The 26806-nt window shown below is 48.5% G+C and overlaps 1 protein-coding gene across 1 annotated transcript in view; it reads right to left on the bottom strand.

The window, feature by feature from the left end:
* Positions 1–1453: 1453 nt before the first annotated feature.
* Positions 1454–26806, bottom strand: part of TAPT1 (transmembrane anterior posterior transformation 1) — a 54205-nt gene continuing 28852 nt past the window's right edge. The window contains exons 4-14 of the mRNA XM_037126795.2: positions 22406–22568; positions 20256–20391; positions 18819–18916; positions 18576–18645; positions 17051–17131; positions 15243–15352; positions 13741–13800; positions 13271–13339; positions 9698–9774; positions 5919–6079; positions 1454–3620 (exon numbers count right to left, since the gene is read on the bottom strand). Of these exons, the coding sequence (XP_036982690.2) occupies positions 3403–3620; positions 5919–6079; positions 9698–9774; positions 13271–13339; positions 13741–13800; positions 15243–15352; positions 17051–17131; positions 18576–18645; positions 18819–18916; positions 20256–20391; positions 22406–22568 (1243 nt within the window). The 3' untranslated portion in view covers positions 1454–3402. The remainder of the gene's footprint in view (positions 3621–5918; positions 6080–9697; positions 9775–13270; positions 13340–13740; positions 13801–15242; positions 15353–17050; positions 17132–18575; positions 18646–18818; positions 18917–20255; positions 20392–22405; positions 22569–26806) is intronic.

Raw genomic sequence — 26806 nt, 5'->3', positions numbered from 1 at the left:
CTGTACTGTCCCTGTGCACCCGACCTTCCTGAGAGACAAGGGGCAGAGCACAGCTGTTGGGCAGAGTGTGCCGTCAAACGGGACTTTGCCAATTCTGAACGAGTTGAATGTTCAGCTCGAGATGGCCCAGGGCGCTGGGGGACCGTCCGCTGAGTAAGTGGGGCACAGTAATCTACCTTTTTCCCTAGAAACAACAAATGGTAAATGTGAACCCGAGCGTATTTCAGAAGCCGGTGTTTTGGCGAGGCAGGCCTAACACCTGACTCATGTAAAGCTCTCTAAAGAGGCCCTTTCAGATTCCCTAGCGAGTGGATGAGGGCTGAACAGACCCTCCGCGCTCAGTGGCTGAGGAACAAAGGCTCGACTCTCTCTCTCCCGGGCATAGGCAAAGCTGAGCGTTCCAAGCGGACAGGCACCTCTGCTCTGCAGGGGCCTTCAGGGACTCAGGTTCCTTCCCCGCCTCCCGTGAGTGCTGAGCTTTTTACCTGCATGGCTGTGGTGAGGGCGCACCTGCTCCGAGTTCCGGCCGCTGGGAAGTAGAGAGAAGGTAGAGGGGACCTGTCATGGCGTGTGCCTCTCCCACTTCCACCCCTTGGCAAGAATCAGGCACATGGCCACATGGAACAGCAAGGTGGGCCCTGGGGCGCAGTCCCTGACTGCACAGCTTGATGCCCGGCTACCACTGTGTCTGTATGACCACTAGTGTCTCCAGCGGAAGTGCAGTTTGTTGTTTGTACTTGATACAAGCCCTTGAAACCTCTATACGATCATCTTGTCTTTGGTAAATTCAACAGGAAGGGAACCAGACTTAACAACCCCTGATACACAGGTGATTAATAAATCTCCGTTGAAAGAATAGATGAAATGGAGACACATCAAAATGTCGTGACTTTAAATTGCTTTGCGAGTGTGTGTCCCTCTCTGCTGAGTGACCAAGAGCAAAAGGAGAGTTTCTGAAAATCAAAGTGTAACTAGTTTCCTCCATGAACGTGTGTGGAGAGTGTGAAGTCCATGTGCTGGCCCAAATACGGAGGCCCGGGGGAAGGCTGGGCGCGTTCCCGAGTGACCCTCCGTGTTTTCAACTCGATGCCGAAGGAGAAGCCAGTAAGAGTCTGACCTACGTTGTACCTTCCACTTTCAAACCAAGGTCCTGCCTTGAACTTGAGTCCCCGGTGTGTGAAAGGCACACTGTGTGACATTCAGAGCACTTGTGAAGTGCAAGTACCTCCCCTTGCTAGCAGATATTAAGTGGGCTATGACCAAGGCCCAGCTTTTTTCTTTTAAAGACAAAAACCAAACATTTTTGTCACCATCAAGACCAAAAGAATAATTCAGATTTGCTAGTCCCGTCACTTATAAATTAAAAGTAAATTCTTATAGAATGGGAAATTCACTCCACCAAATATAACAACAGTTAACGTCATCAAGATAAAAATCAGTGACCTTTTTAAAAAAGATTACAAAATTGAATTTATTGAGTTTCACACAAGATGCACTTATAAAATTAGTACTGAATGCCATTTTGACAGCAGAAATGAACATTGTTCCAAACTCCCAGTATCCTCTGCAAAGGAAATGAAACTCCCGTGAAATTGACAGCACAGTAACAGAGTAATTCAGGCTGAATTGAAAGATACGCCACCATCATATTTCTGCTCTGGTTAGGGCTATATTTGGCAAAGTTTCCCCCCAAACTATTCCTATTTACCATGGACACTTTTAGTGGAGAAGATGAAAAAAATTCCTAATTTGGGGCATCATTAAAACATAGGCAAAGCAATTAACAGTCTTTTCATTTTTCACTTGAAATGCTTCATGGTCAACAAAAGTATTTCTGCACTATTTCCCTTTACCCGATGTGAACATGAATCTTCAGATTTCTTTCGCTAATGCAAAACATTAGAAAATCACTTTTGTATGTTGAATAAACAAGACAAAACTTTACTCCAGCCTGTTTGGGTTTCACCCAGGAAACAGACAAACCCCCTAAAACTGACCTCTGCGTACCGACCTCTCCATGTGCCGCGACATCAGCAGAGCAGCCGAGCTTCCCGGCAAAAACGTTACAGGGAACGACCATTAACAGTGACACCCGTTTGACATCGGACGCTGGAAAATGTTCACAACGATTCAGAAAGGCTTCTCAGGATAAAACGTGGTGGAAAGTAACGTGCTTCTGATAGAGGCCACAAACTAGGAAGTAGGCAGACACGGAGTCCTGACCTCAAGCAAAACCGAAAAGCACCTTTTGGTTGCTGTTCCCAACATCCATACACAAGCGCCTCAGCCACCCACACACCCCAAACACCCATTTCCTTTCTCCCAAAACGCGCCCGCCCTGCCCCCGCACAGGCACACCACAGTCGCAGGGCCCTACAGAGCACAGACCGCCCCGGGGGGCAGGCATGGCACCCCCGCAGCCACTCCACACGAAGGACTGACGCTGGGTAAGCCCACGCCAGACGGTGCTGCTCGGCCCAGTTCACTGTTTACTATGTATGAACCTGTTACTAGGAAACTCAAGTAACAGCCAGCATCTTTGAATTTCATACGCGGACAGTTCTGCAGCCTAGTCGACACCAGATCCTTTGAGCTGTAACAACTGCCGAAGCAACTAGTTTTAGAGCAAGACCAGTTAGCTGCCCATTGACATTAACACTGCTCCGCTTTTTCAGTATAAAAAGTACCTTTTTGTAAGGTAATTTCTATTTCATCCACTGCGATTAAACACCACACAGGACACATTTTGCTTTAGAGTAAACTGAAAAATTATGAAACATTTTCTCGGTGATGCATAACCTTCATCAATTAGCATTTTTCTAAACAGACCAACTGGCTTCGGGCTTTTTTCCCCCTATAAAGTGCTACTATTCATCATGTCTTATTTAAGGTAGCCTTTTATTCTGAATAATTCAGATATATCTTCAAGGATAACTCTGTGGTGAGAACATTTATCTTGACTTAAGTTCAAATTTTTTTAAAATGCTTTGGCAGAGGAAGTAGTTTGAAAACAGTTTGTGCAGACAGTATGAGCCGGGACAGATCACGTCACGGTGAAAGCGTCACAGTTTCCCAGGTGTGTGCCCTCCTGCTGGAGAGACCCTGAGGCCAAGTTCGGTGTTCTGGAAGCACGGACTGTCGGAGCAGAGTGATTCTGACGTTGTTCCCATGGGGCCAGAGTGACCCACCCTGCTGCTTCTCCAAGCAGGGGGCCCCTCAAAGGTCAAGGCTGGAGGCTGCTGCTGTTCCAGGACCTGACCTTCGACCAGACCGCATCACTGGAAGAAAGATATTAAGATTTGCTTTCCATTAATAATTTAAGTTTTTAAATAAATATTTAAGTGCCACTTTCCGCATCCGTCCGCCCGGCAGCACAGCGGGCTGCCCCGGACTCAGCGGAGTTCAGTCGATTCGGTTCCCGCAGATCGTGAACCTGTCTATGTCTAAGAGGTCTTTCTTTGAGGACCTGTGTTTCAGTTCAGAGTTCTCCTGCGTTATGTCTTTCTCGTCACCATCTGGAGTTGTCAGGAACTGGTCAGAACTGCTTGTCACAAGTAATGGCACGACATTCTCCTTCTGATGGCTGGGCTGGCTGGTGACCGAGGCAGACAGGTTTTCTTCTGTGGAAAAACAGACACGTTACCATTGATCAGGAAGGGCTGCCCCCAAACTCGGAATAACGACGAGCTTACCAGCGTAGTGGCCCCGGGAGAAGTGTGAATGACAACCGAACGGCATGCTGTCCCAGCAGCCACAGCCCACCAGTGACACCCAGAGGCCACGCCGCCTGTGTTTGCTGACCCACGCTTTCACACGGGGGCGGTCACAGGGGTCATTTCTCACAAAGGACGCCAGCCCGGCTCTGGAAAGAGCAGGAGCCCCACGTGAGGAGCTCCCTCCCACAAAGGTCCTTGCTGACGGCGCCAGGCCAGCAGCCGGAGCGTCAGCCCCTCCGCCCGGGGCGTCAGGGCCGAGCAGGCTCTGCAACGCTCCAGCTCTCACGTGCAGCCACTTCTGCTAGACTCAGCACCCCACCTGCAGAGTCCTCATCTGAGGCAAAAACAGACCAGTAAACAAACCCCAAATGTTTATTTTGAGCCACAGGGTCCTGGAGCCCGGCCCTGCCAATCCGACCCGCTCGCGCCGCCCTGGAGCAGCAGCTTCCTGGGGTGAAGCAGACGCACCACAGACTGGGCGCGTTTCAGATGGACGGCCCGCTGCGCGCTGGCCTGCGCTACCCCACCGCCGGTCCCTGTCTCTGGGTACTCCCTCCGCCTTGCCCTCCCTGCGCCCCAACCCCGGCTGCCATCTGGTGCATCTTCTAAAACATGATGAACAGCACGCCGGCCTGAGAGCTGGTCCCTCTTTGTGTCCCCGATCAGGGCCCACGCTGCCTGCCGTGCAACACCTTCCCCGTGCTCTGGGGCCCCTGGTCCCTGACGGATCATCCGAAATGCCCTCCTCGTACACTGTCCTGGATCCAGGGGCCTTGACCTGCGAGCTGTGCCGAGGGCTTTACCTCCGCATTGGTGTGGAGGCTCCTTTATGGCAAGACAGATGCCAAGTTCTCAGGAGCTGAAGGAGCCAAGCCAGCACACACTCGACCCGCTGCGAACGAGGCAGGGGGTCGCAGCACGTGCCCGAGCACATGTCGAAGTCCCAGGCTGCTGACGGCGCTCACGCTGCCTTCCTAAGGGAACACTCACTCCAGTGCGGCTCCGCCCCCCGCCCCTCCCACTTCACAACAGCTCCCTGCAGCCCACACAGGGAGAGCGTGGGCCTCCCTCCAGACATGCACCCGTCCTCGCCCGGCCCATTTCCTCTGTCCCGTCAAGACTCAGTTTGGGCAGTGCCCACTCCAGAAGGGACGAGCCCTCTCCTGCCCCCTCCACACCCACGGATATGCTCACTCCCTTGTTTGAATTACCCACCCGTGTCGCCCCACGGAGCAGTTCTGTGTGCTCACAAACACACATCCAACCATCCTGCGAATGTAACACCCATGTGAACGGGACCTGGCACCCAACAACAAAACTTCAGCCAGGGTCCCTGTTCTTCCTCCAAATGTCCCAGGCCAGGAGCCCTGGGGTCACCCCTAACTCCTGTCTCCTCCTCACACTGCACGGCCGCACCAGCAGGTCCCGGGCTCTCCAGGCCCTTCCAGGATCTGGGCAGGCGGCCCCGCTCACACCACTAACCTCTGCTCCGAGCCAGGCAGCCTGCTCTGGGCCCTGGTCTCCGGGCTTGCCCTTCCTTACTCTATTTTTCACAAAGCCTGACAATCACCTTTAAAAGTGTCTGCTGGGTCCCATCCCTCCTCTGCTCCGAGCCCTGCAACATCCCCTTCCCATGGCGTGAGAGCCAAAGTCCTTGGAACTGCCCTCAGGGCCCTGGCTGAGCTGGGGCCCCGCAGCCTCTTGGACCTGCTCCAGTCCCCGCCCCGGGTCTGCACGTCCCCCACGTGCCAAACACGGCCCTGCCCGGGGCCTCGGCATGTGCCCGCCGGCCCTCTGCCTGGCCACTGCTCCCTGGAAGGTGCGTCTCCTGGTGGCTGGGGGGTGTCCGCTTTCCCCGAGCCTGTCTTGGTTTTCTCTGCAGCACCTGCCCACTGCCACCCAACAGGGTGCTCAGTCCCTCTCCGACATCCTGGAGTGGGCGCTGCCCTCTCCTCCCACAGGGGTCCCCGAGCAGCGGGTGCCACATCTGCCGAACAGCGAAGGGACGTGACAGCCCACAGCGCCGCCTGAGGTGTATGCAGGTGGGACCGCACAGGGACACTGACAACGGCAACTGGGCAAAGTGCAGTCACATCCTGAAGGCTAAACGCTGAGGGGCGGTGGCAGGGGGTGGGCCACCAGGCCAAGAGCAGGCAGACGCTCCTCGGAACGTGGCCTGGAGGTGTGGAGAGGGGCACCCACCTGGAGAGGGCTTGCACTTGCTCTGTGATTTACTGGGCGGCTTGCTGGGGGTGCTGGCGGGGGGAGGGCTGAACAACTTCTCCTCCATTTTGGCCCCCTTCACATACTGGCAGGATTTCCCCAACAGCACGATGCTATTCAGTACTTTCAGGGATATCAACCTAAAACCAGAGAGAGACAAACGACCACTGTTGGAACTCACCTCGGCCACTGTGGATGCCCCTGCCACCAGGGTGAGGGAGGGCCCGAGCCTGAGACACACCCACGCCGAGCTCCTGAGGCTTCCTCCAGGGGAGATGTGTGACGAACTCCTTCCTTCTCATTGTAAGAAATGGCACCCTTTAAAAGTTACAGCTTCCAACTACTGAACATTTATTGTCTTCCTACATCATTTAAAGATCTTACCAAACTGTTTAACTTTCCTCTCATTACAAAATAAATGCTTTTGGTGAAGTTGGGTGAACAAAGACACACATGAAATAACTTGGGTGCCGCAGGCCAGCACTGGCCCTGCAGCATTGCGGTCACCGCCCTGCTGTGCTTCCTGGCAGCTCCGTGAGGCCCCCTCCGAGGTGGGAGGGCTGGGTTTGGAGTCGGAGCTCCCACAGAAGGGCCGCTGCTGAGACATGCGTGGACCGGGGCTCTTCACCAGCCAACCCATAAAGGGACGGTCCCCGTGAGGTGCTCAGAGCAGTGCTGGCCACACGGAAAGGTGGACGGATCTTGTCACTTTACTGTCGTCATCACTGGTTTGCATGAACAGTGTATGACGAATACTGTTTCCTATCATTTATGTCCCTCAGTTTATTAACACTATTTTAATGGACTTACAATACTGCATTGCAAGGGTTTTCACAGAACAAAGCCCCTCAAAGCCCTTACTTTCTGGATATTTAGGTAATTTTGAATATTTTTCTTCCATTAAAAAGTTTCTGATTATAAAAACTTATGTTAACTCTGTATTTCCTTAAAATAAATTCCTAGGCAGCTATAATTGCAGAAGTCAGATTTCTAGACCAAAGGTACATAAAATCTGCAGGTATTGATACAAACCTGGCAAAAATTCTGAGGAAAAACCCGACCCTCCCTATCGGGACCTCCTCACATAGGGGGCCCTTAAGTGACCCAGCACCAAGGGCCTCACCGCCCGCTCTGCATCGAGTGAAGACGTGGGCTGCGGTTTCTTACGTCTGAGATAAGACCCTGGCAAACCCAGATTTTAGGTCAGGGGGGTGGTGATGGGGTGGGGTGGGGGGAGCGGGATGCATGTGAGGGGCCTGGTAGGAGGTCACCGCAAGAAGCAAAGAGACGTCCGTCACGGTGGCCTCCACACCCAGGAGAGAAGAATGCAACCCCCAGGGCCTCGCACATGCATGGCCTCAGGCCCCCGGGGTGCACACTTCCCCACCTACCCCAGCCCCAGCTTTGCTCGGTGACCCTCACCACACCTCCCACGGCTTCCTCGGCACTGCCTGGGATGTGTAACAGGATTTCAGACTTACTAGAGCCAGCCCTGACCCCCCCAAACACAAAACAAACACGGTGCCCATGTATGTATGTATATCACAGGCTCCCCCATCACAGTTCATGGCAATTCCATGGCCCCAGTGGCTTGGGCCCCAAACTTTGGAATCACGCTTGATCCTTCTCTTTCTCTCATGCTGCACATCCAGTCAATTCATCCGCAAGTCCTGCCCAGCTCCACTTTCAAAATCTACCACTAGCTGTCAAGTTCTCAGCACTCCAGCTCCAGCCACGGTCGCCTGCCCTGCAATGGTAGTGACGACCTCCTGACCTGCCTCTGCTCCTCCTCTCGCCACACTCCAGTCCAGTCTCTGCAGCAGCCTGTGTGGCCCTGGCAAGAAGCTGAGGGGACGTCGCTTTCCTCTGCTCAGAACCTTCCAGGAGCTGCCCCTCCCACAGCTGCCAGGTCTTACCCCCACCCCCCCCCATGCTCCCACGGCTCAGCTCCAGCTGCTCCTGCACTGGCCTGTGTCCCCTCTGAGCCTGCTCGCTCCCCCGGCATCTGCATGCCCTCCCCTCCCCACCCCACCCGTTGCGTGGAAGGGCAGCTCACAGCGGCCTCCCCAGCTGCTCTCTGCAGGGCAGCTGCCTCCGTCCTGTTTTTCTTCCCGATGCTTGCTACCAACAGTCCCTTTACAGTGATCTGTCCTTCTGGTTGTGGCGTTTCTCCACTGGAACTTCAGTGATACGAAGCCAGGTGCTCCTGTCCTTTCTGGTGGGTCCCCAGACCAGTGCTGAGAGCAGCCCTGGGCACTGCACGCTGCTCTCCGAGGACGCTGAGCAGACAAGCTACCTAAGGGGGGGCCGGGCCGAGGTCCTTCCCCCCACAGCTGGTGAGAAGGGCCTGCAAGAGGCTGGGCGTGTGGGGTCAGGAAAGCACAGCGCTTGTGTCGGGAGGCTGGCTGAGGTCTGACTTGTTCTCCCTGAAAGGGGACTCCTGGGCCTGCTGGGTCAAGGAGCACAGAGGCCTTCACAGACAGGCGGCTCTGAACAAGTTTCTGAAGGAGGGAAGGATACTTGTGGTGTTAGGCTATTACGGGGTAGTCAGAGTAAGTCCCCAGAACGGAATGCTGGGTGAGGTGACATGGGGTGGGGGTGGCAGGGAAGGCTGTGAATTTTCGGCAGTTCTGAGTCAAACACACCCATTCTGGCGAATCACGCACAGGCAGCCGCAGGTGAACAGAGGTTTTCTGACACAGCAGCTGCCTGCGTGCTGTCTTCATGTGTTTGTGTCAAAAGGAAACGCTGGACTGAAAGCTGTTAGACAACAATGGGGCAAACACAGCAGCACAGCTTCCCGACCAAGACGATGCCCTGCACTTCGAAGGGCAGTGTGAGGCTTTGTGCCAGAGGACGAATCTCGTGCTTTCTAATGTCAAAGCACTTGAAAAGGTTGCCTTAATATGGTAATAGCATTTACGTGTTCGTTCGGCTGGAAAACAGCCACGGGTCACGCACATGATTAGAATTAAACTTGCTCGCTGCCACGGAAATTACCCCCATGGCCTGAACGGCTGGCGGGGCTGGGAAGCACATTCTCCACTCTCGATGCTCCTGAGATGCGAAAAGCGACTGTTCCCGTGCCTGTGACACCTGTGCCAGGCGTGGGGCAGGGAGCAATGCAGGGGACACAGGCAGGAGAGATGGGGACAGCGCGGGGTCCCCGCAGAGCAGACCCCCGCCTGGGGAAGACTGAGTGAGCCCACGGCTGCCCTCATTCGTGCTCATTCCCCCCCACTGTTCTCCCCCCACACACACAGGTCTGGCCGCTCGCAGACGACGTCTGCGGCACAGCTCCCCATGCTCCGCCGAGGCTGGCGCACGCCCAGGCTCAGCCGGCCATGGCGGAGAAGCTACACCCCTGCGTCCTCTTTGGGTTCCGAGGCACAGGCCTGGAGCATGCTGAATCTTTAACGTGGTAAACATGCAGAAACTCAGAGGCTTCTGAACACAGGGAAATATCTGAATGCAACGGCAGACTTTATTTTACAAAATAAAATGGGTAAAACTCAACTCCTAAGCAAAAAGAGTTAAGTAAATCATTTCACTGAAATAAAATCTAAAGTGCTATTAACACTGCCAGTGAGCAGCAGCACATGGACGTACAGCAGAACTCGGCCGAGTCGCGAACTCAGCTGGAGGTGCAGGCTGTCTGGGGGCCCGGGGCCGAGAGAATGGAGCACCAGGACTTGACCGCATCTCACACTTATACTTTATTTATGACCAAAAACATATTCAAGAACAGTTCATCTTACCCAAAATAGAAGAGTATGACACAGGCATAAGACAGGATTCCTTGTACTTTAATTGAGCTTGTTACAACTCTGATGAGCTAGCCAGAAACAAACCAAAACAACAAAAACACAAACAAAACACAACCACAGAGTTATTAGTTAATACTGAAATAATCATCATGCTGATTTTAACACTGTAGGCACACACCCGAGGCCTCTGTCTGAACCCCAGCAGGCAGGCATTTCTAGACCCGCCGGTTCATACCAAACTGTGGCAGCCCGCGAACCTTTTGCGGAGGCCGCGGGTTGTTCAGGCAAAGCTGGACACTCATGGCCAATGCTACGCTCAACTACTGACTCTGTGAAGTCAGACATTATTCCCAGTTCATAAATGACACGTTTGCTTGGCCCCAGTAGAGAAGCAACATGGCTGATTTTTTTTTAATCTAATATGAAATTTTATTTCTAATATAATACCCACTAGGAAGTAGCCATATACAATAATTATATAATTACGAACAGACAAAACATTTACAGAGGTGATTTATTATTGTTTCATACAATATAGGATCAGTATTAATTATTCACCACTAAGCTGCTGATTTCTTATTACATTTATTAAAATCAAATAGAACACATTATCCTTATGAGCCATATACCTATGCTATAGGTTGTGTGCCCTACTGAATTGCAACATGGCTGATTTTTAAAATAAAAAATTATTTCGAAAATACAAATGAGTTCATCATGCTACGTGTGTCCCTGCCATAGCTAGAACCATGTAGTGGGCATTTCCATTATTCTTGCTTTTTGGGTCTTTTGTTTTCTGATTCTTTTTAAGACACCACCCCCCCCAAACATGACTTGCAGAGATCAGAAAGAAAAGGGAAAGGTAAGAGGTTTTTACTCCTTAAAAAAACAAAATGCTATTACAAAATCAATTACATAAAGATAAAAAATTTCTGTCTCCTTGGGTTAGTTGAGGTTAAACACCTATGCTCTTTTTTATCTCACAGAAATACAGCAATAAAATCATTACCCTGGAGGCCTGATGAATAAATCGGGTGGGATCTGCCACTGGAAAATACACATGCACATGACAGCTTTGGCGTCCTAATGTGCCCATTTACACATATTCCTCACTTTGCTTTCATAAAAGACCTCCATTGGTACCTGTTTTTGTTAGCTGAAATAACCCAAAGTTTACTTTTATTATAAAAAGCAAAAACGACGTGTGGGTTTTATCTGCTGGACACGGTGAGTGGCTCTGCCGCTCCCTCCCTGCTCAACCCTCTGCCTCAGGCCACCGCAGCTGCGAGGGAGGGGACACTGGGCTTCACCTCAGTGTACTCTGCGCATCTGTTAGCAAGGGGTGTCCTCAGGCAGCAGGGGAGCCCAAGGCAGCTGGGAAGGCTGTTTACACCAAGAGTAAAACTGAACGTAATTAAGCACTTTGATCCTGGTGAACAAAATAGAGACGTAAAATGCATGTCAACTGCTTCTGCGATGTACGCCATGGCGGCGTCTGCGAGGTTTCCCAGCAGCGCTCTGCACTCAGACAGCAGGGGCCCGAGTGAGGGCCCGGGGGAACCGCGACGTGGGAAATCGGGGAAAATAAGTGGCCTGATCTAGCGATGTCGTTTTCATCAAATAAAAGGATTTACTTTGGTCTCTTAAATAAACATCGTAAGGTACATTTTAAACAATACTTTAAAATGCTGCCAATAAAAGAGCAACTGGGGGAAACGGAGGGTGGGCTGTGGTGTGTCCGGTGAAGTTTCACTCTGAGAAAACTGACACAGAAGCCCCATCACTTCCTCCACTGGGGCAACGGCCGCTGTACAAACACCCTGATGGAAGTTAACGGGGCGCTAGGACTTCATTTGTATCTAGCATATTTTAGGTAACTTTAGGACACATAAAACCAAAGCCTCATTTCCATGAGACCTTAATACGTGATTTCTTTTACTTTTTGGATATGAACTCATTGTAGGACCTGGGGTAACATTTACAAGTAAGCTCTGCCTCCCTTGGGCCTTAACTAAAGAACGGGCTCCTGCGGCCTCAGTACACTCTTCAAAGCCCCTAAACATCTGCCAAAGCTGCAGGGTCAGACCTCGGAGGTCTGAGAGGAAGGCACTGAAGAGAACCCTCCAAAACAAAACACCCGCCAGGTAACTGTGAGAATACTGGTTTTCCAGAAGGTTTTTGTCAATTACTATGTAAGCCTAAATCTCAGTCTCAATATATAAACACTCATTTAAAGACAACCCCCCAAAAACATTTACATACTTAAATAAAAATCCATACTAATCACGAGTAGAGTTTTCTGGCAAAAATGTCACTAGATCGTCATTGTTAGCAAACCAGAGCCACGTTCAAACACAGCATCTAACCAACCCTTTTAAACAGAAAGTGGCCGGGCTATCGTGGTTACCCTCACACTGTATGTATCAGGACTCTAGTTGTAGAAAACAAGCATTCTACCTTATCAATCTTTTAAATGCTTAAATAGTTACTCTGCTCTTTAAAATCCTCCCTCTTCCCAAAAGTTTAGGAGTTCCTTTTCCCAAGAAAAAGAAAGCTGTATTATTCTGTAATAAATTAGTAAACTAATTGAACACATTTAGGGTGTGGCTATCTGGACAGCTGCACTGAAATTTAAGTGACATTAAATCTATTAATCACTGACCCTCTGCAGCAGCCAGGCAAGCTGGTCTAAAACACAGCTGCTGGGACCTGCAGCTTCTCGAACCATCTCTCAGGTGATTCCGTGAGACTGTGCATTAAGTGAGAGCTCCAGAGGACCTCTGCTGAAAGATGGTTGCACCTGTTTTGATGTGAAGACCAGGAAGCAAATCAGGAATACAATCAAATACAAGTGCAGCCAGCCTTCCCAATGAAAACTGTTAGAGCCCGAGGTGGCCAGTAACTATTTACAAGGCTGTTCTTATAAATATTACAAGATATAAACTTGATGGCTTTTGAAAGTTGACTTAGTAAATTTCAGTGCTATTATTTAGAAACATATGTAATCCAGAATATAAGAGTAGAAACTTTTAATCATAAAAACTTTGGAAAATGCACACAGAATATTTCTTTACTTGAGCATACCAAAACGTAAGCTACTTCACTTGTTTCCAAATTTTCACTATAAAAGCCATGGTAAGGTATAACTCTGCCCATAAATCATCATGTGCCTTTTATAACTATTTCCTTAGAATGAGTTCCCAGAGCTGGAGTCACTCCATAAAACTGTCAAACTGCCCCTTCAAAACTCTGAATCAACTTACACTCCGACCAACATGTGCTACAGTGGCCAGGCCCACGCCTGCTGCCAGGTATTTCCATTAAAAAAAAAACAAACAAACCTTTGCCAAATGAATAGGCAAAAAAAGAGTGTTCTCACTCCTAGAAAAGCCTTTACACAAAAACAGTTCCTTGATAGCTTTTTATTCATGCTCAAGTCCCAAAGGATAACAAATGCCCAAGTCGTGTACCTTTCATTTTTATATCAAACTTACTGACACTGCATTTATTAACATTTATTCTACAATGGTGGGCACTGCATCATTTAAAAGAACAGGGACTTACCAGGACGGCCAGTGGGAGAGGGATGAACCCCATCCTCCGCGCCACGGAGTCGCTGTAGTCGGTGTACGCCTGGACAGAGAGAGGGGACGGGGCTCATGGGGTTCGGCCGCACGCGGGAAGTGCTGCCCATGCATCACTGGCACGTTTTCTACGCAGGTGAGGTTATGAGGAAGGGCACCTGGCATCTATTATATAATCCAGCAAAATGACTTGGAAATCTAAGCATTCATAAGAAGGTGGTATTTTTTTAGAAGTTTTAAATACAAAGTTGCATCAATGTTATAGTGCTGTAAAAATCATGTCCTGTCTATGTTAAATATTAGTATTATTTTTATTAATTTGTAAAAAAATGTAGTGTCAAGAACAGAAATAAGTAATTAAGTTGATGTAGCTTTCCCTTAACCAGTATTTCCTGCTAAATTAAACCATCATCAGTTAATTTCAGATTATGTGTTTGATATAATGCTCACATTTTTCTGTCGACTGCTCACAAGGTCAAAAGCAAGGCTGGCTCTATATTCACTGTAGACCTAAACGCAAGTAAGAACGCAACATTAAGTAATGCAGTGAAAATATATGTAGTGGGCAAATTTAAACTCTGTAGATAGATGAGTATGTTCAATAATCAACCAGAAAACAAGGTTCTAACAGGCACACAGACATCCGGGTGGGGATTCTCTATTTGTTTTCTGACTAAGAAGAATAAAACAGCTCCAATTTCCCAACTGTTATGTTCATAAGCCTTTTAAGGTTTCTTTTCACAGAGAGATAAATACTCAATGATTATAATCCTGAGAATTTACAATTTTGGGAATAGTAGCTATTTTAAATAGTCTAATATATGATGTTTGTCCAAGAGGTATCCTCTACATAATATGAAAAATAAAGACATTTATTGAAGAAGATACAAGGTACAAGAAACATTGTACATGGGATAATGACACCTCAGTCCCCTTCAAAGTAGGCATCTTGGGACCTCACACAGTTCTCCCAGTCACCATAGCTGCCCCATCATATATTCCTGAATCTCATCAATGGTCTGAAATCTCTTCCCTGTCAAAGGTGATTCTAGTTTTGGGAAAAGCCAGAAGTCACAGGTGCCAAATCTGGGCTGTAGGGCAGCTGAATCACCCAGGTGATTTGATGTTTCACCCAAAACTGCATGAGATGCGATGCATGAGCAGGCGTGTTGCTGTGATTAAGCTGCCAATTACCAGATGCCCATAACTGAGAACTTCTGAATCATCTGCATAGTTTCCATGGAGGAATGTTCAAGCTTAATGCAAAACTTGATGCAGATTCATTGTTCTGCTCACTCAGTCATTTTGAATGTGACAGCCACACAGTGCACATGCTCACTCAGTGGCATCTACTGCCCCCATTGATGACAGTGAAGTCATCATTGTTCCAGTCCACTCCCCTCGGCTACCGAGTTACACTGATGTCATGCAAACTGTTCTCATTATATTAACAATAGTTATACCTTTTGCGGATAGACCTTGTATATAATAATTTGGAAATTTTAAATTAAATAGTTTAAAAATTATTACTCCATATACAATAATCATACCTTCTTAGAAAAATAGATGATGAGCAAGACAAAACTGAATTTTGATAGCCTAATGTTTTAAATAGGAACTATGTGATTTTTCCAAGTTCAAGTCAACAGATGATGGTAGTGTTAACTTTTTATAATGACTTTGAGTTAGTGATGCTCTGACTACAACTACTAGTCAGGCTGTACCTGAACCCAGAGGTGTGGAACTGGAATGGTTTAATGCTAAACTATCATACTTTCGGTAGGGTGGTGCTTTTCAGAAATTTAAAATTATAATTCTTAAAGTAGTAGTACTCTTCTATTATCTTCAATATAACACAACAATGAATGCAATAAACCTAACTTGTTATTCTACAACTTTATAATTAAGTAGAAGTCAACATCAAAAACTATGTTGGTTACGAAAATACATACATCTGCAGTAATGTCATTGAACTTGGTGATGAAAGCATGCTTTACAATATCCACAGCGATTTCTGATGCAATCACCATACAGACATCTGGAAATAACACCCAGAGATGATCTATAAAGTACAGGGAAAAACAATTGAATTGTTTAATATGAATCGAATCCACACCATAGGCTAACACTGAAATCTGAAGCTCAAAGGGCACAACTACAATGTTTTCAATGAACAATAATAACAGAGCTAGAACTAGCATTTAATAAATTATCAAAGGAGCAGTATTTTATCAAGTTGAAGAAAAATTCCTTCGACACGTTTATTCTGTACTTTCTCTGCACCATGGGGGGGAGGGGGACACAGCATGGGCAGGGCCTCCACCTCCCTTCTGGAGCCAGCCAGGGCCACTGGTGGGGGACTAACGAAACACACAGGCTCATTATGAGGTCCTCTAACTCCAGAGCTGCCTCAGTGGGCAGGGACGTGGGCTGGAGTCAGCCAAACAACCCCCCCTCTTTGATCACCGCGACTTAAGATAGAGATCCAGCATTTACTTCACTGTCATACCTTTGTAACTTGTCGAATTTGCTCACCTTCACATTTAGTACAATGTCAAGTTAGTACCCACTACCTGATAAAAATCGCAACAGATAAACTCCTAAACCCTGAAGGATACAGGAGTGGGACAGCATGAAGCAAGTGAGAGATGCTGACAAGGACCTGTGACAAGTGGCAGCTGGGGGCAGGGCAGAGGTAACAGGGCGGGACTCTCCATGCTGACTGGAGGGCACATCTCAGAGTCTGAGATCACACTCAGGACTGGGGAATCAGGTCTAATTTTATGGTTTCTACAAGAAAATAACTCTGGACATATATTTCCAAGATCACAGATCTCATTTTGTATGTTTCAGATTTTTCACAGGTACTTGAAAACTAGCAATGAATCAAAATAAATTAACAAGAAGTTATTAAATACCTATACCATGCATGGTATGCCGGTAATAAATAAAATGCAAAACATAATGTCATTTCTCAAGCACAAGGTTTATGAAACCATCAGACACTGGAAAACTGTCTGTTACTTGCGAGAGCCGAGCACTGGGATTGCTTGCCACCAAGTGCGCTGCAGCATCACCAGGCTGCGTGCGCTGCGACCCGTCTGCCTCCTCAGCCGGCCTGCGAGTGCCACCACAGGCCACCACCTTCCACACGGCCCACAGCACACAGCCGGCAAACGTCCACCCAGAGGACGGAGGGTGCAAACTCACAGAATCACGGCGACTCGCCAGTCTCGACTCAGGGGTGTATATAAGTAACAATTTACTGCTTTACATTATGTTTCTTTAATTTGCCATTATTCAAAATGCTTATCAATGTTAGGAAAGAACAGAAGTTCTTCTGGTGAACCCCTTCCTACAACACAAAATATCTGACTGCACGGAGATAACCACAGCGCAGCTGCAGTGAGATAAACAGTAAGGGGCTGGCAGCTGCAGTGCTCAGCAGGGCCCGCTGGCCCGGTAAGGACCCAGCTGCAGCGCTGGTGTGCGGGGTGGGGCCAGTGTGGGGTTGGGTTGGTGTGCAGGGGTGCAGGGAAGGGGTGCGGGGGGGGTGTGTGGGGCGCGCGAAGACTGGTGCGCATGCTCTGGCTTCCCACCACCCCAAGCCACTCTCCTGAGGCAGGTGCTGCTGATACCTGGAGGGGGGCAGCTGAAACGCTCTAAGGTTTCTGCAATGCTCATTTCATTCCATATAAAAGAATGGTTTTTGGTTCAAGAGTAAAACTAGAAGCCACTGTAGTAGTTAAAAACTACTTACCTGGATTCCAAGAAAACTGTTCCATGTTTCTTAGGCAGACTATTAGCAAAAGCACGTAATTTGTAAATCGCTCTTTAATATCTGAAAAAATCAACAGATGAATACATAGTGCATGTAAATAATAGTACAGTATATATATAATTTTGTCAGAAAATGGAATTATTACATTATGTGTTAAGTGTCTGTAAAATAAATATACTATCTCATACACAGAATGGTGCTGCATTGATAAGCCATTTACTTCTTTCACCAACACAATTCCAGTATGAAAATTCTACTTTTCTGCAAAATTTCAAAAATATTCAAACCATAAGTCTGCTCATATTGAGTCAGATTCCTCCAATAGTCTTTGAGGACATATGACAACTATTTGCATCTAGAAAAAGAAAAAAAACAAAAAAACGAAGCAGAAAGTAAAATACAGGCCTGGGCAATGTAACATCCCTGCAAAGCAGAACACTGCATTTGCAATTTGGTCAAGACCAAGTGTAAGGCGCTAACCTGACAAACCCTTCCGCTAAAGAATAGTGTTAAAGAAGCATTTCTTAGGACACATGTAGAACTTTGGGGAGGGGGAGACCAAATCAGGTTAGGTTTCATAACATTTATATAATTTACTAAATACTGTCATCTTCACCTAAATGAATTTAACAAAAGCAAACAACTAAATTCCCGGTAGAAGCTAGTTTACACATTTTCCTTTAAAAGTTATTTTCTTATTGCAGCCGAAGACACTACGAACCGAGGGGTGAAATTAAGTGCACTGACGCCTGTGGCCAGCCTGGCACCTCGTGTGGGCCCGCCTACGCAGCCATGGGGCCGTGGCCGGCACAGTCCCTCACTGAGCAACCCGCCTCCCAGCCTGTACACACCCAACCGGGGTTCCCCTACTGTTCTAGAATCTCACAGTTCTGTGCCCCACCTTGCCATTCAGCAGTGGGACCTCCTGCATTTCAAGTGCACCCTGAAGTCCTTCCTCAAAATGTCTTTGGCTTCTCCTTTCTTATGTCCACTTTTCCCTGTCACTCTGCAGCAAGTGAAATGGCTTTTATTCTGCTGCCAAACCTTTGTCTCTATAAATGGGCTTGCGTTTCCCATGTGTGTATTCCCTAAATTCCTAAACTCTGTTTCTGGAGTAGCTCAGCTCTGAACTCTTATTTGGGAGGGGTCTGAGCTGCCACAGTTCTGTTCTCAGTAGCTCAGTGACCCAGAAAGTCAAATTGCTGTCCCTATGTTTTAGTTTTCACATCTGTAAGTGGAGTAATATCATCTCCCACAAAGCAATTTCTAGATTCATGAGAAGTCTCTGAGAGTACAGTAGGGAGCTATGTGTTTGTAATTCTTTACTATCTTTAACATCCTGAGGTTGCAATAACCAAAGTAATAATCAAACTTGGAAAAGATGCTGAGAGAGTAAGAGGAAGCCCTGCTTAAGCCCAAGAAGCAGGAGCGTGACGTCAGAGTTTGAGAACGGGGTGCAGAAGAACACTGCAGAGGGCTGTAAGCAGGGTCTAATGGTACGTACCACTATTTGACATCTGAAAAAGATTGTTCTTCTCAAACTTCTTGAAAACACTTCCTTTAATTTCAACAAACTGAAATAGTAAAAAAGAGAAGTTACCCTTATCATTGTAAGTTTTAAAAATGGACACAATACACATCGCACTTCCTGAAAAATAGCTAACGTGTGGAAAAAATATTTTCCCACCCAGAACACTGCTGCGAAGTGCCCGCATGACGTCCCACAGGTGGAAACCCTCCTACTCACGTTGTTCGACATCATGATGGTGAGCAGTGACTTGTTGTGTGAGTTGAACGCCACGTTGAGGGTCGTCGCCTGCACCATTATAAGAATCGCATGCAGAACTGGCAGTGGGTGGGGTCAAGGGAAAACCCGTCTGTTGTCATGTCAGATTAATAGACAATACGACACAAATCTCAAAGTGAATAATGAAGGGAAAGGTGACTCTGCGTAAGCATTTTATTCGTTGTAATTTTTCTACTGGTTGGCCCCAGTCTGACAGGATGGGGACGCAGGCCACCCACGTGAGACACACCAGCGCAGAAACGACCCTGCGCCCCCTTCACGTGCCCGGTGAGCCCCGGCCCGCGGCTCTCTTGCTCTTTCTGGTTCTCTGGCATTTGGTGCGATGCTTGGGAAACAGGCCCTGTAAAAAGTTTGTTAACTGAATGGAATAAATTATGGCGAATGCTGAAAGAAGAGACACTCAGCAATATACATTCTGAATTAAGATGATTTCCATTCCAAAATAGAAAAAAACACAAAGTCGAAGTCTGGATGTGATTTTCCCTTCTGGTCCTTCAGGGCATGGAGAGCCTCAGGTGGAAAGAATTGCCTGATCATTGACATTCTTCTTCATAGTCACTTTTTGAAGAAATCACAAGTTGTAGAATTATATTCCTATTGCACATGGAACAGTTTACTTAAATTAAAACAGTCACTTTTACCCCATTATACTTAAAACATGCTTTTACTCTGTAGAAATCTTCCCACTTAGCCCCTTAACTTTCCAAATATTAATCCAAATCCTTCAAGTATCACTGTTTCAGAGGCAGTAGAGAAAAAATCACAGGACTCATTCCTATGAATCAGTTCTGACCCACATGGGACTCCAGTGTAGGCAGGTGTGTGTGTAAACACATATGAATGGTCAGTTCTAACCCAGATGTGTGTAAATGCATGTGAATGGGCACATATACACACTATATATAATAAAGCCTTTACTTTTCAAATGAAAATCTTTAAGATGTGGGTGTAAGGGGAGAATAAAACCTCTAAAATTCCTCTCAACCAATTTCAAATTTTACTTCTAGATGAACTGTAAACATTTTAAGCTCAGGTTATAACAAAGAATTCACAGGCATAAAGATAACTTACAAAAATTCCAAGTAAGTGACACAGATGTAAAAAGTGACCCAGATTTATATAAAGTATCTATAATACCTTTAAGCCAAAAACCCTTCCACGTAATCAGTTACACCGAGACCAGAACTGGTGTACATGAGGCTCTTTAAGTCAATTTACAATGATTATAAGTAATTTCTCAAGAGAGAGCAGACAATTCGCGTTAATGTTCAGGATCGGGACTCACACGCACACCTGTAAACCAGAGAAACTGCGAACCAACTAGAACGGTGCAGGCTACGTGAGACTGCGGGAATCCCTGACGTGTCGAAAGGATACAGACGTAGAGAACGGCCATGAGGAAGTGAGGGACCACCCCGATGTGGGCTCTCTTCCTCTCCTTAGGCTCTGTCGCGGTCCAGTAGAGGGCGTCCAATATATCTTGGCCAAATGATGAGAACAGACGATCTGCCACCTACAGAGAAAAGTCATTGGAAAGGTGTTTCTTCATATCCCATCTAAATATGTCACGAAGATTCAGAGGCAGCTCAAATAGTAGAAATCCACGTTTATACAAAAATTAACCTTTAAAGTTAAGACCATTCTGAGACCGTCCGATCTCTCATGGCTCCCAGTCTCTAATGCCCCACCTGGTCTTCTCGTAGTGGCACGTGTTGCCTCCCTGTACCTCCTGACCTCCTGGTTTACTGTCTGTCTCCTGCCGGGGAACAGAAGCTCCGTGAGACCGGGCTTTGTTCGCCTCTTTGTCTTCAGGGTCTGAGACAGTTCTCTGCATGCAGGGACTGTCACGTGTCTACCCGACGAAGGAACACCACCACAGCCGCCACTTGGGGAGCTCTTACCACGTGCCTGGCAGTGCTGAGCCCTTTCTCTGTGCTGAGTTAGTCCTCACAATGCGCCCAGCACTTCCAGCTTACAGATGAGAAACTGGGGGTTAGAGACGCTCGGCCCCGGCAGCCCTGTGCAGGAGAACCAGGACCACGGGCAGGTTCTCTCTACACTAGAACCCAGACTTCTTGTCCACCGTGCTTAAACCACCCCACCAACCGCCGTCCACGGAGTGATTAGCAATTCACAGGCCCTCTTCCCCGACCTATCCACGATAACAGTAACAATGCCACCGTGCGGAGGGCTGTGTGAACCCTGAGGCATCTACATGAAGTCAGGGGGTAGGTAGAGGCCCTGTTACCTGCAGGCCCGTGGCAGGCAGGCAGTAAGGGACACCAGCAGGGCCCTGGCACAGAGCCACTGTAATGGCAGAAGGGGAGAGACCAGGCCAGGCCCGCCCTTCTGAGAGGGCGAGGGGAGAGTAGATGGTTACGCTGCCTCGCAAGCTTGACTTGCACCCACCATCTGCCTCCCATCGATGGGGCACAGCACAGGCAGGGCACTGAGCTACAGGCAGGAAGCTAGGGGCTCCTGTGGAATCATCTCGGTTGTGCATTTAGGAATAACCAGGATGGCTCGAGTTCCACATCTTCTGGGACAAGCTGGGAAGCCCTCGGGTACCATGGCAACGCAGCCTCAGAGCAGAAAGGCGCGAAGCTGCCCCACTGTCCCATCTGCCCACCCACTAGGAAAAACCCCTTCCTGGGAAGGGACATGTGTGAAGGACCCGTGGACAAACCGAGGGGTGGGTACTGAGGGGTGGAGGTGGGGGTCCGGGGGTGAGGGGGAGCAATGGTGGGGAAATGGAGACAACTGTACTTGAACAACAATAAAGAGAGAAAAGAAAGAAGAAAAAGCAAAACCCCTTCTTGGCTAATTTAAGACAGGGAGACCTTACTTATGTTCCTAAAACTCAGTATAGAAAAATGTAATTTGAATCTCAAAAATGTATTATATAATGTAGTGCAGCTTATGTTTGAAAAATGTTAAGATTCTAACCATAAATAAAGCACGGTTTGCTTTGTGTAACTTAGTTTTTGTACACATGCAGATGTTCACCTGCTGACCACTTCACAGTGAGATGTGCTATATAAAGAGTTAACTACTAGGGATACTGGGAAACTTATGTTCACTTGCTCTCCGTGAAAACTCCAAGTAATTGACATGCAAATCTATTACAGCCAACATATACAGAATCCCACATTTTCTCCAGGACCTTTTGAGTTCTAGCACAAAGTCGACATGGGTTTCCGATGAACACGCACAGCAAATTCTCCTGCCTGTTGACAATTCACATTCTCAAGGTGGCCACGACTCAGAAATATCCAGGCAGCAGGTCCCTTCTTCCTCACCAGGGGCATGTCATGCCCTGACCTGCCACCCACGGTGGCCCAGGACAGCCGCACAGGTGCACCTTGCTGGAAAGGCAGACTCCAGCGCCAGCCCAGGTGTACAGAATCTGCATTGCCACGAGCACAAGGACTAGATAAGCCCCGAAGGCCGGAAGCACCCTTCCTGGGGCTGGGGCTGGGGCAGGTGGGGGCCGCACTGACCGGTGGGCACGCGTGGCCCTTCCTCACCTCGAGCATGTTGTAGATGATGTAGAGCTTGATGACCGACTGCCCCCGGATCAGGTGGTACATCATGGAGTAGTCGACGTAGTGCATCATGAAATAGCAAATGACCAAGATGACGCCCTTTAAAATGTCACACACCTGGGCCGGCTGCAGCAAGCGCCTGTCCCTGCAACATAAGAATGAATACAAATATGATTTCTATGTTCTATGTTCTCGAAATAAAGAACCTTTACTGGACATACACAGGCACACAGTGCACAATGGTAACGAGAAGTAGGTTGATCTTTCAAACACTTCGCGCGAACAAGGAATGTTATGTACATATACAACTGACCACTTGGCAGTGTGAACTTTTCTGCCCCAGTGCAGAACGATGTTAAACCAGAATGACCATTAGAAGTGGGCGCAGTGGGCACAGCGGGCAGGTGTCTGTGGAGAGAGTGCGTTTCCAAGACGACGACGACGTAAGCCGTTCACCCGCCGACACCCTGCAGCCCGCTGGACCGGCCCCTTCGCACGGCGTCCACGCTCCGTGTGCGCTGCTCTGCTCGTGGCACTTTTCATTCAACAGCACAACGGACGCCCCACACCGGTCCGCGAGGAGCCTGCACGTCCACAACAGCGTGATGCTCTGGTGTGTGGAGGTGCCATGAATGAGGTCACACATCGCCAACGGGTTTCCCGGCTTCTGCAACCGAGAACCTGACACAGCGCAGATGCCACACTTTGCACACGCATGTATGTCTCTAGGGTAAATTCCTAGAACTGGGATTTCCAGGTTATGTTCACTTGACGCTGTGACAGAAGCAGCTGAACACCCTCTGCAGGGGCTGCACCAACTCAGATTTCAACTGGAAACACAAGGGAAAGCCTGCAGCCCACAGGCGTCAACCGGTGTTTGATCCACGATCCACTTCTGGGCCTTTGCTGTTCCCACTGGTGAAAATGGTGTCTCGTATCCTTTCACTGCTAACTTCTCTCACTGGGAGACTGACATCTTTTGAAAGTTTTTAAGCTGTTTATATTTTCTGTGAATTCTCTCCTTATATCCTTTCCTTACCGGTTTGCAGAACTGCTTTTATATTACACAAGTTAGCCCTCTGGGACATGAAGTGAAAACAGTTTTTTCCTAATTAACATGAACAGAAATCATTCCTTACTTCTGAGGTCAGACTGTGAACAGCGAAACCTAAAAGGTGCATGGAAACATTTTACTAAGACACAGAAAAAAATACATTAGAACAATAGCCTAAGATTTCTGTCCCCGGACATAAACTCCTGTGACAAGACTGAGGGAGCTTTCTCTCCGTCTGCTGCAGGCTGAGCCCCTAAGGTAGGAAACGCTCAGACTCCTGGCCGCTGTCAGGGACAGGCTGGCAATGAGAGGCCCGAGCCCTTTCCTCAGGAGCTGCAGAACCTCTCCATCCCCACCCACGGGACCACATTAATGGGAAGGTGAGCTCACCCTCCAGCCGGGCCCTCCACGTGCTGAGCTGCCTCCTCCCTGGACTGCTTTCCTCAGCCCCGTCCACATTCAGGTGGCGGCCCTTTTCCTCCAGAGATCCCTGCAGGGCTCAGCAGCGAACCTCTGAGCCTTCCAGCTGTCACCTGGAACGCCACGTCGCGAGATAACGGCGATGCCTGCAACGCCAGCCCGGGGAGCAGCTGGAGCCCAGTCCCAGTTTCTGCAACGCACACTGCACGCGGTTTGCAGTCAGGAGGGTGTCTCGTCTGTGCACTGAGAGAACAGGGGCCCTGCAAAAGCCCCGAGGAGGGGCGGGTTCTGTGAGGACCATGTCCAGGAGTCCAGAAAGAGGTGGGAAGGCACGGCTGAGCCCACGAGCCTGAAGGGAGACCCGCCCAGAGCCCGTCTACGTCCGGCGACACTTGTGAGACAGGCCGGGCAGAGTGCACTCACTCTGGGCAGTGGAGGTTTGGGAGAAGCTGCATCGGGCAAAGCGCAGCGACTTCCGTCCGCCTTCCTCTGTCCCCTTCCTCCCCTGGGAACCCAGACTGAACTTCATCTCCCGCTTCCGAAATTCTGGCCCAGAACACAGACCTCCGCCAGGGGCTGGCCAGCCGACAGGGTCCTTAATTCCCTGCCCTCCCCTCACAAGATCAAAAATGGAAGAGAGGTTACATTTGTTGAGAGTTGGAGCTAAACATTTTAAATTCATACAACGAGGGGGGCACTTTGAATGCTCCTGGGCTCCCGGCCTGTGTGTGAGTCACCTCTGGTCCCGCCAGGGAGCAGATGAGGCGGCACCGCCCACCTCCTTCTCAGAAATGTGGGCACAGCTGGGCATGTGCTCAAATCACAGGTCACCAACAGTCATGGGCCTCTGTACATAAAAGCCCCAGGTCATGTATTATGAATTAAAGATGATAGAAACAAAATGTAGGAGGACATTAGTGAATCTGCATTAATTAGCAAAACGATTTTGATAACTAATTAGAGCGGAAAACTGTACGTAGAGATTTTGGTACTAGATTGGCAACAACTTGGTTAAGTGATCCTAGTGAAGGCAATTTTACTGGAGAGAGAAGGCTACACAGCACGAATCTAACTATCTCTTTACAAATATCTGCAGCACAAGACCAGCTGGTGTATGTGGGAAGAGCCACTGCACTTAACACGCCATTGTCAGAAATCAGAACGACCAACACTGAAACCTATACCCCAAAACGACAACATTTTGAACCAAAACGATAATAAGTTAAAACCTAAACATTCCCTGTACATAGCTTCAATGAGCTCTACCTGGCCTAGGGTGAGAGTAGGCTGTAGAAATGACAGAAAGGCCGGAGTCGGTGAAGTGACAAGCCAGTGGCTGCAGGGCAGACACCTTCCAGGCCCACTTAGTTCTCACCACCGCCCTGCGAGGAGGGAACTCTCACCACCCAGCTGCAGAGCGGAGGCAGAGCGGAGGCAGAGCGGAGGCAGAGGGGAGGCAGAGCGGAGGCAGAGGGGAGGCAGAGCGGAGGCAGAGCGGAGGCAGAGCGGAGGCAGAGGGGAGGCAGAGGGGAGGCAGAGCGGAGGCAGAGCGGAGGCAGAGCGGTCAGGAGCGCGCCTGCAGCTGGACGGCTGTGACTTACGAGGTGGCGGGGCCAGCAGCTGGGCCTGGGCAGCCCGGCTCCCGAAGAAGGCACGCTCTCCACCCCCATCTTCCTCACCAGCCTCTACCACTTTAGGCTTTTCTGTAAAAGACCTTTTACACTTAGAAGAACCCACGACTCAGTCCCTTTCATCTGTCAGCAGATGTAATACCGGGTAATGTACCACTGTACTGTCTTCCTATTTGGAAACATTATTGTGCTAAAAAATGAATGTATCCATCATTTTTGCTTTTTATTTCCAAAAAGAGACCACAGTCCACTGCCTTCTGTGCTCCCCTTACTCTGGTGAGAATCTTCAAGCATGACTTGTTGCTACAGAGATGCCTCTGGTTTTCAAAATAAGGAGTATTACTCAAATAAAAAATAAAAGCAGAACTCCTAAGGAAGAAGGGTCCTATTTTCATGTAAATGTACCTGTTAATGAAAAAGGAAAGCTGCAAAAAATCGAAAGCTGTCTGTAAGTGAGGCAACATCTAAAGACATGCGTATGTTTCTCAGCCTGGCTGAGTAAGAGCCTGACCTCGGGGCCGTTCACCTGGTCGGCGACGACGGGAACCAGGCCAGCACCCGTCTGCGTCCCTGCCAGGGTATTTTTAGATGACACTCCGATAAGCATTTCCAACTCCCTAAGAAGCTTATCCACAGCCCTGCCAATCCACTCTAAATTGGCTTTTGAACAGTACTTCCAGACCGAAGTTCTTCCTTGTAAATTCCTGTTAAACAGTAGTTACTGGAAATTCATTTTGCAAATGCTGAAAACCCCATGAGTTCAGAAACGAGTGGAACAGGCTGTTGAACAGAGTGAAAAACCCACTAATCTATTTACAGGTTGGCCATGAGTTACCCTAACACAGGTAATATTGAACAAGGTATTCAGCAGGAGTTGTATTTGTTTTAAATTATCAAGTTAAACTGCTCTTCCACAAACCACATTTTCTTTATTTCTAAATTTTATCTCTTCCCCACTGAAATGCTTCCATTAGATTTGCACAATTAGCAGCTGAAGTGTTCCCGGCGTTTCAAAGGCTCACAGATTCATAGGAACAGAGTGGTGTAGGAGACAAAGACGAGCAGGGAAGGCTTTCTCCTCCCTGTTCAGCAGAAGCTGCTATGCTCACCAGCAAAAACTGGCTCCAGGCAGAAAGACAGGAAGGCAGAGCAGGCAGCACAAATGAGCAGGAGAAGCGGGGTGACCCTACCTCGCTAACTTTCAAGTCAGAGCTGGAACCTGCCCAGGTATCGTCATGAGATGCTCCGTTATAAAACAGGCTGGATCCTTCTTTCTCT

Source organism: Artibeus jamaicensis, unplaced genomic scaffold (genome assembly GCF_021234435.1).
Source record: "Artibeus jamaicensis isolate MK-2021 breed Jamaican fruit bat unplaced genomic scaffold, CSHL_Jam_final contig_76, whole genome shotgun sequence".
Lineage (NCBI taxonomy): Eukaryota > Metazoa > Chordata > Mammalia > Chiroptera > Phyllostomidae > Artibeus > Artibeus jamaicensis.
This window is presented reverse-complemented; position numbering and strand designations above follow the sequence as displayed.